This window comes from Anoplopoma fimbria, chromosome 20 (genome assembly GCF_027596085.1).
Source record: "Anoplopoma fimbria isolate UVic2021 breed Golden Eagle Sablefish chromosome 20, Afim_UVic_2022, whole genome shotgun sequence".
Taxonomy (NCBI): domain Eukaryota; kingdom Metazoa; phylum Chordata; class Actinopteri; order Perciformes; family Anoplopomatidae; genus Anoplopoma; species Anoplopoma fimbria.
The window spans coordinates 5,502,393-5,516,687 of record NC_072468.1 but is presented as its reverse complement, the minus strand read 5'-3'; the positions used below and the strand labels follow the sequence as shown (position 1 = coordinate 5,516,687).

General features: G+C 39.6%; 1 protein-coding gene across 1 annotated transcript in view; it reads left to right on the top strand.

Moving 5' to 3' along the window:
• The window catches only part of LOC129110230 (CUB and sushi domain-containing protein 3-like), a 211,891-nt gene that overhangs the window by 193,516 nt on the left and 4,080 nt on the right, over positions 1-14,295 (top strand). The window contains exons 61-66 of the mRNA XM_054622416.1: positions 3,745-3,918; positions 4,649-4,722; positions 5,958-6,069; positions 12,077-12,256; positions 12,767-12,832; positions 14,101-14,259. Of these exons, the coding sequence (XP_054478391.1) occupies positions 3,745-3,918; positions 4,649-4,722; positions 5,958-6,069; positions 12,077-12,256; positions 12,767-12,832; positions 14,101-14,259 (765 nt within the window). The remainder of the gene's footprint in view (positions 1-3,744; positions 3,919-4,648; positions 4,723-5,957; positions 6,070-12,076; positions 12,257-12,766; positions 12,833-14,100; positions 14,260-14,295) is intronic.

The window sequence follows — 14,295 nt, the reverse complement described above, 5'->3', positions numbered from 1 at the left end:
GGGAGTTTCTGCTATCACATTGCTGCATGATATAATAATGCAGACTGTGACTACACTGGGTTGATTGCTGACTTTAGATAAGAGTTTATCAATTGAGGAGAAGTAAGATGGTTTGTATTTTAGTAACCCACATTGGATCATTACTAAAAAACAGTCCGAGACCCCTGAGCCTATTTAAAATGAACTGCTTTCACTTCTGTATTCTTTTGTAATTGATGCTGATGACAGAATTCCGGTGCTTGTGGCCATATTCAGTCAAGCGAACATGGTCCCATTTGAGTATTTAGCATCTGCGATCCAGCTGACAGACTGCTAGTGTTTGTGACCATGCAACTGGAATCACAGTACCTCATGCAGCCATTTGCCTTTCCAAATGGCCACATTGCTGTCGTTTATTGTAATTCTTCTAAGTCAATCTGCACACTGCTGATTTACGTCCTGCTTAACTGTAAAGGTTCTGTAAAGGATTTGTCTGTTATGACCAGATATGTGCTTTAGCCCTACTAAGTGACCAACTGCCTGTTTTATTGAAGTGCACTGGTATATCTGTGTTCTGGTCCCGAATTGTTATAATGGATAAAAAAAATGTCATCTGGACATAAAAAGGATGAGGTTCCATTTGGTAGATGTACCATGTCTACTTACTGTCTACTGCAATTATGATGAGCAGTGTCACCCCTCAACAAACTACAATCATTTTTCCACATCAGCACCCCCAAAACAACCTCTCGCAGTTATGTGAGCCAGTAACCTTTATGTTCCTTGATGCAATGGTTGTTTAATATGTCCCAGTCGAGAATAGTTTTTGATGTAGTAATGACATTTAATAGCTCTATTACCTAAAACATACAATACAGGTTACAATGCTTGTGCAAAATTGACCCAAATTGAGAGCAATACACTAAAAAATATAATTCCGTGTGATCAATAACCAGCTTCTGTAAAGAACTTTGCTCTCCTAAACATGTTGTTATAGCTAGCCTCCTGCTTGGGTACTCGAAGTGAAAGTCTGTGATAAATGACAGAGGTTTACTAAAGGCAAAAAAAAATAAAAAAAAAAAGGGAAGAAAGTGCTGATCATATTTTGTGTAGAAAAGGCTATTATCTGTGTATTTAAAATGTGAGCCCAGCACTATATACAGCATTCTCAGGTGCTGGTCCCTATAAATCATGAAGTCATCCTTAAGGGGTAAATCCTTAATTAGTGTCAATGTTCACAATGTAGTCATAGGCCCGACCATTACTGTACATACTCTGCATTACTTTATAAACACAAACATTTTTCATGGAACGTCTGAATATGCCCACAGGCTAGTAATTGTTTTGTTATCTCTGTGCATTAAATGCAACTATAAAGATATACCCCAAGCATTAGTCAATACATTAACTTGTCTTGTACACTGAGGATATTTACCAACACAATCATGAGCCGAGTAGGAGGAATAATCACATTCCTTAAGGCTCTATCATACACATCTGCAGCAAATGTTCCCCGATAAGTTTATTACATTTATTTTGGTGCAAAATTATTGCTGTGTATTAGACATATAGTGGGCTCGCACTGCTGTAGACTTTAGAAATATGATTGCAATTCATACTCTGCACTTTTAGTTGAAATACAGCTGAGCAAAACTGCAGGAGATGCCATGCATCTGCACTGCAAATCCATCTGTGCATTTCTTAACATCAGTACTTATGTAGGCACTTGCAGCCAAACAGGATTAAGATGCATATTCATGGTCCCTATCACAACACATGGGAAAAGGAGAGCAAGTGGCAAAATGCAGTGTCTGAGAACGCTAGTTCATGTGTCTGCAGGGATGAGACTGTGATCCCAACTTTGAATCTGGCCTCTGCATACTGATTACTTCAAAGCATTGATAATTCATCAAGGAATGGGAGAAGCTGAGAGATAGAGCATGAGAGAGAGAGACACGCACACTCACACACATACACACACACACACACACACACACACACACATACACACACGCACACAGGCACATTGAATATGCTGAGCTTGGTTTGGCCCACGGCCATTTCTCTTATACATCCATAAAACAGCACATTATTTCCCTGCAGCTTGAAGCCTATGAGTGATGTGCATGTCACCTGTTTGGCCTGTATTGTCAACCCTCCCAAAAAAAAAAATGCAATCTCACAATTTTGCTTGAATAGTGACATTTATCTTTTCAGATCCAGAGAGAGAATTGCATCTTTATTCGTGGACACATCAAACACAGTCAAACTAACTATTGGGCGATGGGTAGGACTCACAATACATCGTTTTCAGATGGGACCTGCAGTATAGACAAACATCCTTTCTCTGAGAAGATATCTGTCTGAATACAAGGATTTGTTTCCGAGATAACAGTATTTGCAATAATGGCTTTATTCAGCCATTCCTGCATGGGCTGGATTCTAATCTCCATTTTTGTTTTTTTTACTAGATATCTATTATGTTAGGGATTGGCTGGAAGCCCCTGTTGGTTACTGACTTCCAGGAAGAGAGTAAGCGAGAACTTATCTCTGTCTCCAGACCTCCACGCAGCAGCACATGTCAGGTCTGGAGAAGCAGTCTGCGTTATTATTGGCTTGATCCCACAGTGCTCCGGCTGCGTGACTGAACGCTGTGACTCTCATCCTCGCCTCTGCTCTCTCACACACTGAGCATTACTGAACCTCCCACAGCTAACAAGTGACTTTTACTGATCAGTGCGGTTATAGCTGATGGATGTGTATATATACCATAAAGATGGATAGGAAGATACATTGGCAGACATTAAAATGGCTGACATACATCCCCATCAAAGCCACTCAGCCTAAATTATTCCAGTGAATTTGATTAGATGTCTATAAGCAATAAATTGAAGGAGCAGCAGTGATAATCAAACGGGCTTCGTCTGCTGAGGCTGTGGCGAGAGTCCCATTATGAAGGCGATATCATACCAGAGGCTTGGGGAGCAACAGCGGCAGCAGATGGCTCTAGTTGTGTTAACCTCAGGGCCCTGTCAGAGAAATTAATATTTCACATGCTAATTATTTTGATCTAAAATCGAGTGCCATGACCTCCTTCACTCCCCCTTTTGCTGCCAGGATGAATATTTACATACCTACTGTAACCACTCAACAGAAAGGTTGATTGTTGGAAACAAAAGAAAAATTGTTGAGACGGAGCAATTCATCACGAGTCAAAGACGTCGGTGCATCTGCCCACGCGCAATAAGAAAATGGCCAGAGGAATTTGTGTTTCAAGCATAATGTCAATGCAATTTGAATAATTCAGTCCATGAAGACTTTCCAAATCATATGGAAAGACAATCATTTTAACAGCTACTCGAATAAATCAGGTATAATAAAAAGACCATGGAAAAACAGCTGAGCTCACAGCAGCAGAGGAAACCACTGAAGGCACTCCTCACCATGGTCTGATCTTATGGGTGCAGCAACGCATATTATATCTGAATTAAATGCCGAATAGTCGACCCAATGCTTAATTCAATTGACTAGCTGCTGCAGTATTCCTTATGTGTTATCAGGTAAGAAAGAAATTAATGTTTAATTCGTAAAAATAGGAAAGAGGAATAAGGCATCAACATTGACAAGAACTGTAGGGGAGGTGCAACAGTGCGGTGTGGTTCACTGTTGGATGAATACTTGCAGGAAAATGCATAACATCTGTGTTGAATTTGCTGGCCCCCCAGTTTATCACATCAGCAATTTTCCACATTTCTGCTTCTGCAGCCAAGTTCTGTGGAGACCCTGGTATGCCTGCCAGAGGACGGAGAGAAGGACGCAGTTTCATCTTTAAGTCTGAGGTGGTGTTCAGCTGCACTATCCCCTACTTGCTGGTGGGATCTTCGACGCGCATGTGCCAGGAGGACGGCACCTGGAGCGGCTCTCAGCCACGATGTATAGGTACGGAATTATTCATTTGTATGTTGATTCAGCTAATCCAAAGAACAATTAGGTTTCGGACTGGGGTGTAATGCTTGTGTTTTAAAAGTTGTGGTTTTTGTGATTTGCCATTCAATTTCATAATTAATCGCTTAATTATGTTTTGCCAGAATTTCATAAGCAAGATAAGAGCATATTAATATGTGCAGTGAAATAACAAAGGCAAATCAGATATACAAGATGGAAGAAGTACCATCCCACTACTCCAAATGATCATTCTCTGTTGGTTCCCTTGAAGTGACGAACAATAGATATCAAACACAGTTGAAGGTGAACTAGAATCAGAGCGTTGCCATCTGGCACTGATGTAAAGCTTAATCACGAGAATGCATTGCATTATTTATATTGTTACCTCAGGGGTGATGCTTTATATTTGCAGCCCAGTGTTGCAGGATATATTAAGTGCTGATGAAACGCTTTCCAAAATGGATGTGTCTTAATTTGAATTTTGTCTCACCAATGATTAAAAGTCTCAGAAGTCTGTATTCCTGAGACTTGAAAAAGCCAAGGAATTCATAGTCAAAGAGACTAAAGATGGCAGGGTAATTCTGCTCATGTTACCACGCCACTTCAGTAATTGTCCTCTGGTACATGGTACACCAGAGAGAAATTGCTTCGTCATTATCAATGATTGCCCCTCTGTCATATTCTCATTTCCCCGGCTCATCATGACAATGATTTCCTGTTCCAGAGCCTACGAGAACCACCTGTGAAAATCCAGGGACACCTGAGCATGGCTTCATGAATTACACAACGGGCTTCAAGGTAAAATGAGCTAAACCTGCAATGCGTAGATTTTATAAATATATGCTCTTATGCTTTTTAACTTTGAGGTGAATTTCTATCAGAGAATGTATTTCAAACAGGACCAGAAAAATTACATTTCTAGTTGGAGGCAGGCTTATAGATAAAACATGAAGCATAAGAATGGATGTTGAGTATACAACTATCACAAGAAGAGTCTACTATACACTCTCTTAATTCAGCTGGACAACAAATCTCCATATGATTGAGGTAGATGAAGAAGAAGCAACGTACCATTCATAGCTTGCAGCTCGACTGTGTTACCTGTGCTCAGTCCTCTTTCAATTGGGCCGTTTCCAATGGATTGTAGAATCATCATTTATTCCTTTGGATGATGTTATGTGGGAGCAAGGATGAAGCAGTGATGCATGTATCCATCCCAGGTGGATGCACTGCAGAAAACACACTGGATTTCTCTAACACTGTGAATGTGTACAGGCTTGGTCTGGATCTATAATAATGTGCCTTTCATGCAGTTTGACCATCCATGTAGAATGAGAAATGCTAAAATGCATCATAGTCGAAAAAGAAAAAGCGACATCATGACCATTGGTGTGTGCTCAGTAGCTCCCTTGAGATGCTTTCAGCCAGTGTATTTCATTTTATTTCCTCCGTGTTGCTCTCTGAGTGTCACTTACAAGTTAAGTGCAAACAATTTCTCCACAACATTCAGCAGAATATCTGATATGAAATTTGTCCCAAATGAAAGCAAAAGCAGCTTATTATTTGGATCACTGCTTGTAATGACTGTACTCTTGCATTTTTCTGCATTACTGAACAACATTACCAATATCTTGACAGCCCGAATGAGATGTAGATGCTGTCTTTAGATAGCCGACTGGGCTGGTGGCTGAAAATAAGTAATTTATTAAGATAGCAGAAAACAAAGAATGTTTTAAGACAAAGATTGACACAAACAAACAAATAAGATAACTGAAAACGTGTTTTTCTCGATATTCCTTCCATGACTTTATAATTGTCTGTGCGTCAGTTTTGAACACAAGCATGGGCCATCGCCTCTAGGAATAGTCTCCATCTGCCTCCTCACACTACAGATAATCATTAAAAAAAGGGGGGAAAAAAACTTTAGTGTGTAGTATTTTTCCAAGCTCTTTAGATTTGATGCTGGGAGCCTATTGGCATTTGCATCAGTGTATTGACTCTCTCCACTTTGTGTGCTGTCTGTTTGTGGCCAGGTGGGCAGCAGAGTGGACTTCCAGTGCCAACAGGGACACCTACTGCAGGGCTCCACCACTCGCCTCTGTTTGCCAGATCTCACCTGGACCGGCATCCAGCCTAGCTGTATCCGTGAGTGCTTGTTTCTCACGCTCTCTCGCAATATCCTCATATTACTCTCCCTGTCTTTCTTTTTTGCTTCCCCCTCTGGCATCTTGACACTGTTTATCTGCATTGCAGGTTACTCAGATAATGTATTTTATTTCCCTCAACACCCGCTCTCCTTCTGTTGATTCGCTCTGTCCGGCCATAACCTTTGACCTCCTGGTCAGATGCCATGTAATTCTGAGAGGAGGTGTTTCCTGATCACTGTCATTGTGTTTGAACTACCTGTACTGTCGACCAACAACAAACCAGGGCTGTGCAGTTTAGCCCAGTCGCTTCGCCAAGTGATACTATATAACATTGTGATGTAATACAGTATCTCAGTGGAATCCCTTTCAGCTGCTTCATTTTTCATGGAAATTTCCCAACTCAAGTACTATAGTCTGCGTTTTGCTATGCACTTACAATGTAAACACTTGAAGCTGTGTAATAAGGGGATTCAAATGATGTTTTGTAGTCTTTATTTCATAACTACCCCAAGATGTAACACCCACTTGAATTTGTGCTGAGGGAGCAGAAACATCGTAATACTTACCCGTCATTCTTTGCCTGATCTACTATGCAGCACGGCTTTGTGTGTGTGTGTTTTAGTGGGAAGAGGGGACATTTCAGAGGGATTGTGAATCCTTGAATATGTGCATGCAGTCTTTTTAATGTGCATACACTTGGTTGCTAGATAATTAGATACACCTAGCTGAAACTAATACAGGCTAATACGTGATCACTTCATTAAGTCCTTCTGTCATGAGGGTTATCATGTTCGATGTTAAACTGTTTTAGAGAGGTGTTGATTCCACTTAATGGTCGTTTTGGAGGCTGTAGCTTGTGTTGCTGTGGAAACGTATCGTGTTGATTCTGAGAGGTGTTTCTAATGTTTAGTCTCCCCTCATTGAAACAAATAGGATGCATGCTTGTGATCGTGTGTAGGCACAGGCCGTTTACGTAATAAATATCTGGTATAAAAAAATAATATTTTCTTATAGATTTGCTATAATAAATCTACAAACAATATAATTATACTCGAGTTTACAGTTATACACAACATTTTACAGCAGAACACAGCAACAAAATATTTACAAAATTGGCTGTCACAGTCATAGTCTTATTGTTATTCATGGAGCTTATTTTTTAATAAATGTTTAACAGCTGACAGGAGAAGAGAAACCCCAAAACTCTCCTGTCTAGACTCCTCAGCTTTTCCTGCTTCTCCTGTGTCTTCAAACTGGTGACCCCATCATCCCGCTCACTAAGGAATGATTCAGGAGATTGCACATCCCTGGCTCCTTAATGGCATTTGTTGCCAGCACTGTGACAGGTCCCTCAGAATAAAAGAGCAGTCAGAGTGAGAGTATGTCAACAGAATTATAGGTTAAAGCATCAGCAAACTCCTCATACTGGCACATACAAAATTCGTCATAACCAGAAAATTAACACCCTCTCTCTGGCAGAGTTTCGTCAGGTGAGGAGAAATATCTGCATGCAGATAAATGAGTGATAAATAGTGCACCATATACAAGTCTCCTTCTCTCGAGGGCTGCACACTCTGCTGTCTAAATCTTTAAAAGGCTGAGATGGCATGGTCCTGTGAGATACATACTTTTTCTTGGAGCTCCTGAGGAAAAAAGAAAATACCAATATTCATAGTAATTCAACAAAAATGGAAGAGAAGCCACTGAACAAGAAGATAAACTTCTAAGCCTTCTGAAATAAAATTTTCTTAAATTCACTTTCAGGTCAACAACCAATTTCTCTTGAGGAAACTTAATGCAAAATAATGTCATTATTATGTTATATGAGGTCTACCAATGCTGTTGGAAAGGTCTAAATATAAGGCACTTAATCAGCAGCATCTTAGCATTCTACTGCTGGGCAACACACAAACACGAGCTCAGGTCAGGAGTTAATGTCTTGATTCTGTACTCCTTTTTGACAATGTTTGATATTTAACTTCACGTTTAGACATTATAATCAGAGTTGTCGAGTTGGGGTTAATGGATGCCACATTGTCCATGAACTGATAAATAAAGAATACATGTTGACATAAACTCAACATGAATATAAACATCAGGCAACAATAGTGAATTTATCGCCACACAACATCTATGGTATTGTTTTATAGAACGTGTATTGTTTTTCTATTAAATTAAGCAACTTTTTCCACCTGGTTGTACATGTATAACTTTTAAAACATTTAAGGTTTAGAGCTGATATTTTAGATGCCAGTGCATACTTTGAATTTGGTGGTACATTGAACCCCAGTGAATAGCCTCTGGGTGGTTCCTCTCGTCAACCTTTTTTGGATTTTTATACAAAGCATCCCAGCAGCCACATTTACTTTCTCAGTGGTACATTTATAATACCACGTTTTATATCCTTTTTCGGTAACCATGAATTTGTGAAGCCAGCTGCTGACATGTCAGTCTGACAACCAATTTCATTCAGAGGCATCCTGTGTTTAGGCTTTTAACTCTCCCGACTCGCTCTGTTCAGCAGGTGCAGTTTTTTTTTTAGCCAGGTTTGTCCGTCTCTGCTGAGGTTGCAGCATTTCTGAAGCCGCTCGCTGGCTCTGTTCCATTGCCTGTGGTGGCTTGAAAAATGTATCGATTTTCCTCTGCCCTCGTCCTGTCATTGTTTACTGTTGGAATTAAAATCGAGAAATGTATCTCTGACGGTCAACAGATTCTAGCACCCCATACTTTTAGGAATAACTTCTCAAACGTATCGCATGTATGACTGAGGAAAACTGTAACCTTAATGTCACAGAAATATTGGTTAAGTTAAATAAACGTATAAGTGGTGACAATTGATAAGATGCAACCTGGCAAAATTATGAATGATGTCATTAAAAGACCTTGCTAACTCAGAAATTGCTGGTCTAATGTATAAATATATTATTATTTGTGCAAAGAAGAAGCCATTATTATTTTTACAGGTCTGCACAGATGTAACATTATGTTACTCTGGCAACATGACATTTATGTTTGTAAAGTTACTCTGAAATAATGTGTCATTGAATAGCCCTCCATATACCTTAATCAGTATGTTTTTTTTTTTCATCATTGGAGATCCAAAAACACAAAGCAAAAGGTCACTGTGTTATCCTGCTTTAATATAACACTTTTAGTCCTTTGACGTCTGGCATTATTTTTTTTATTCATTTTTCACTTGTGAAGCCCTGAGGGTGGACATGCGGACTCAGAGAGCTGTCTAGTCCATAATACATTGGGGGGAAAGCTGTGGTTATGTATTTAAGTATAAGTGCTTTTGTATGGGTTCGACACGCTGTGTTGACCCTCGGTCAAAACAGTCATAAATCCTCTAAAATACCTTTCTCTGTGATTAAATGCTCTTCTGTAACTGTGAAGCCACCTAAATGGATTTAAAAGTGGAGCCAACCAATCTTGTACTGCTGGCAAAAGCAAAAAAAATGTAGAGGGATTATCAACACAATGATGTAATAGATGCAATGGACAGAGTTTAGCATCACTGGATCTTAAGAATGTTACCTTTCTATCAGATCAATGTTGTTGTTTATAAGATACACAGCCCAAATCCCCTGATTTCTTCACAGCCAACAGTGATGTTTTGAAAAACAACAATGAATTAAAGTTCCAAAGCATCAGCCTTTTAAGAATGTATCACTTTCTACAGCAAGACATGCGAACAAGACTGAAAGATAATTCTGAAAAGTAATAAGAAACACATTGTAACAACTCAAAAGTTAACTTTGTCCTCTTGAAAGTGGACTGCTGTTGCTGTCTGTAGCGGGCCAACCTCCTTGGCTCAAACAGAACTCCATCAGCGGGACTGTCTCTCTGTGTCTGCCTCCATCTGTCTCTGTCTGTCTGAGTCGAACTAATGCACTCAGTCTCTATCGGAGATACCAACTTTGAACCAAGAACATTACACAGTGAAAGAGTCTTTTGATGCCTCATGTAAACTCAGGAGTAAAGCCTGCTGTGCTGTTTGAAGTGTAAATAAACATGGCACTGTGACGAGTCTTGATACAACAATCCATGGGCCTTGTAAGTGTCTTCAGTATTCATGGTCTGCAGCCACCCTGGACATGCACTGATAGTTTGCTATTTTAAATGGATAACATAGACAGCAAGAAGGGTGTTTATTTAAATATGTATCTATTTATTTATTTAGGTCTCCAGAGTTAAAATCTGCGACTAACTGTATGATGCAGTTTTTCTTCTTCCTTGTAGTGTAAATAAATATCACATTAGATTTCCTCAAGGCAGATTTATCAACTCATGAAAAAGCTCTGGGTGGAGCACACGGGTGACTTATACACTTGTCCTTGTGCTTTCTACATCAGTCTTTCTTGATGTATACTAAATCGTTATAGGCCCTGTGTAGCTGTGAATAAGAGAAGTATTCCCCTGGATTTCTGCACACTGTTTTCATGCACCTGCTCTACTATCTAGAGCACTGAGAAATGTATGTCTTCAGACATGCATACACACATATATTATTATCATATTAAACACCAGCAAAAGTAATATCCAACAAGAGGAATTTCCTGCAGCCTCCTTGTCTTTCATAAAGCCGAGAAACTTTCATCCTGGCATCCCTTCCACACCCAATTGCCACTAATGTCATTAAGACGCCATGAAGGACCGATTTTGTACTGTGACTCCCTTGCAGCTGCCTCCCATTCAGCAGCTGGCAACGTATTCTTTTACTCACAAGCCGCAAAGTTATTTAGCTATTTTCATATTATTGTTGAGCCTGAATGTTCAACCCCTCGGTGTCTTGGTGGTGCGGTGTGATTTGCATACGTTTTTTGAGAGTTTGTTGACATGTAAATTAAACTAAGTATTTTCAACCCACTCATGGCAGAATAAAAATATTTAGTAGGGTCTATAAGAAGCTAGTGTTTCTGCAACACAGCAATACCAGCTTTTGTCCCTAGTTTCTTATAAACTAAGCTTTTCAACTCTATCCTAAATCCGCACCTTCCTGCTTTTTGAAACAGAATATTTTAATATGCTGAGAAAGTCAGAGTCAGGAAAGTTAAAACTGATTCCCAGCCTTAAAAAACTCCAGTTCCAACAACAACATTCTTATATTTTAGTGGCTGTGACACTGCCACTGGTTGGACAGGTCTGTCTTTCAGCACATGGGCTCCACTTATAAGCCTCCTATTATCCACTTATTTCAGGCATCAGTCTTCTTCCTTCCAGGGTCCACACATGTCTGTGACCCAGCAACCTATATGTACATCCTGGTAATGGAAAATACTCACACGGTTTACAATGACATTCACTTCAGCACTGCTTTGCAAGGACATCAATGAGCTTAGTCTGTCTGGTCTCGCCCTTGAAATTTTTGATTAGTTCAAGAAACACAAAAACAACTCCCAGTGTTTTTTTTCCAGCTGTTGCTGAATGATAATGAGTCAGCCAGACCTTTCTGTTGTACTGCTTCTTGGTTGTTTTTTTTTGCAAACCAAGGCTATGGTTAAATGACTAACATTTCACACAGTTACAGTTTTGGACTTAATTTGTGCTCAATACATTTTGCAGGCTAAAATAAATAAATGTATCAGCTAAGTCACAAGTGTCCATATTCATATCAGAAAAGGAACTAAATGTATTAAAGTATCAATATGCCCCCTAATAACTCCCTGGACTCAATTACATTGTAAAATGTGTGTGCTATCTTTTTTATCCTTGATTTTTTTCAAGCCCCCTCTTTCTCTCTCTCTCTCTCTCTCTCTCTCTCTCTCTCTCTCTCTCTCTCTCTCTCTCTCTCTCTCTCTCTCTCTCTCTCTCTCTCTCTCTCTCTCTCTCTCTTCCCCTCACTCCCTAAAGTGAGTGCTTAATTATCTTCCTGTCTATCTATATGTGTGTGAGCGTGTGCGCTAGTGTGTGCATTGGACAGTGCGTGTGCATGGCTGTGTGTATCTGGCTTCATTTGTATGTGTGTGTACCAACAACGCGTCTGCCCTCTGCCCGCTCTCCAGCTCACTCCTGCAAGCAGCCGAGGAGCCCGGCCAACGCCGACGTCGCGGGTCTAGACCTTCCCTCCTACGGTTACACCCTGGTCTACACCTGTCAGTCAGGTTATTTCCTCTCCGGGGGTTCAGAGCACCGTGTCTGCCGCTCTGACGGCAGCTGGACTGGCAAGGTGCCGGTGTGCAGAGGTACGTTGTCCGTGGAGGTCTGCGGGGGCAGTGGATGGAGAAGATGGAGAGGATGGTGCGGAGGAGGGGGTTGGAGAAAAAATTTAAATGTGTGAGGGAAAGATTGTGAATGTGTGTAAAGCGTAGGGCGCTTTAGAGGCATGTGTACTGCACTTGTGCATACGCTTAGTTTTTCAGAATTCATCCAATGTGCTACTGCTCACTGATAGTTAAGTGAAATAAGAATATAATGAGACATTTTGTTTTCCCGGGATGTTTTCTGTGTCACTGTACTGTCAACTGATTTTATATCCCTATTCGTTTTTGTTTTTTTTAAACTTGAAGTTTCAACAGTGTGTTGATTTGTAAATGTTTGTATGAAGTGAGCTTCCAGAAATCTTACCAAAGTGAGGAAGAGTTTAATGCAGGCGACATGTTACAGTTGAGCAGTGTTTACTTTTCCAACATCCTCCTGCTGTTAAGCCCCGCTGTGTTCATCTATGTGAAATACATATTTGTGTTTTTCTGCAGTCGGTTCCAAATCACATGAGAAAACTGTCAAACCCGTACCAGGGACACCCAGCCCTAAAATACATGGTGAGTTTTAACTGCACAAGCTGTTCGGCGGGTAGCCACAGAAGTCAGCAGTCCTGTGTTAGTGAAATGTCTTAAACAGTGGCTAAATCTGTTTATATCCTCAGCAAGATCATAAAGGTTTCACTGTCTTCATTAGTGCTTTTAAGTTTCTTACAGCAGAGGAAGATACTTAACATATGAGTAAATTATTAGCATAGAACCTGATGTGTGTTGTTTGTATTATAACAATAACATGCTCTGATTTGCAGTTGCATATGCATTCATCTCTAAGTGATAAAGAAAGATTAATTGGTAAATAAATTAAATGAAGTGTAATTTTTTTTTACCTGGCCGTTTTTACTGGTCATAAATATGTGCAATATCAACTTAATACATATAATGTAATTTGTCTTAGAAAATAATTAAAAACTTTTTGCTGCAACAATGTAATAACTTGCTGATTATACTATAATAAATAAATGTAACCGGTAGAGGTATTATTCTGTGTTTATGATGGAGATATTCAAAAGGCACTTAATCTGCATTGATATTCAAAAATATTGTATTTTAATAAAATCACCAAGTCTTTACCATATTAAGACCAACAAGGGACAGTGCATTCAGCCAATGTTCCAGGTAAACCATTCAAATTTACCCAGGAAGGTGAAACTGTACTGTGAAAGAGAGCGCCTGTAGCATAACCCTTTATGGAATTACGTTTTACATTTGCTTAGTCAGTATCATACAAAGTAATAGACTATTAGCAACGTCAGTTGTAGTAAAATAACATACATCGCATCGAAGTCCCCTCTCCACCTCTTCATTTTGTTCCAATGATAATTATTCTGACTATTATTAGGTTTAATTCCTGTTATTAACTACCAGCAGTCACCTCTCCGCGAGGATAATTGACTCATAATTCTCTAGTAAATAATTACCAGTAGATAATGACAGTGCTCTAAAATTTCCACAAAAAGTTTAATCAGTTCAAAACTGTTAAAAAACTTTTGCAGAGTTCACAGATTGAGTCTATAGTTATCTCTTTCAGAATGTATTTAATTATCATTAATTGAGATTGTCAAAGCATATAAGGAACGTGATTTATTCAAACTGAAGAAAAGACTGTTATCAGCCGTTTGATATGTTGATTCCAGTGCATATCTAATTACCATTTTGCACCGTGGGTGCAAGTATTCAGCCTGCATTAAGAACCTAATATTGATTTGATGTTACTTCCGAAAGATAATTTAATGACATTATTAAATGAGTTTTATTTTTCTTTCCTGAAGTTCCTGATGACGTCTTTGCCTCTGATTTCGTGTGGAAGGGTTCCTACGATTACAAAGGCCAGAAACAGCCGATGTCTCTGACGGTCACAAGCTTTAATGCCACAACGGGAAAAGTCAATGTAACTTTAAACGACAGCAACATGGAGTTTCTGCTCTCTGGTGAGTCATCTAAAAAATCATACGTCTTCTGCTTCC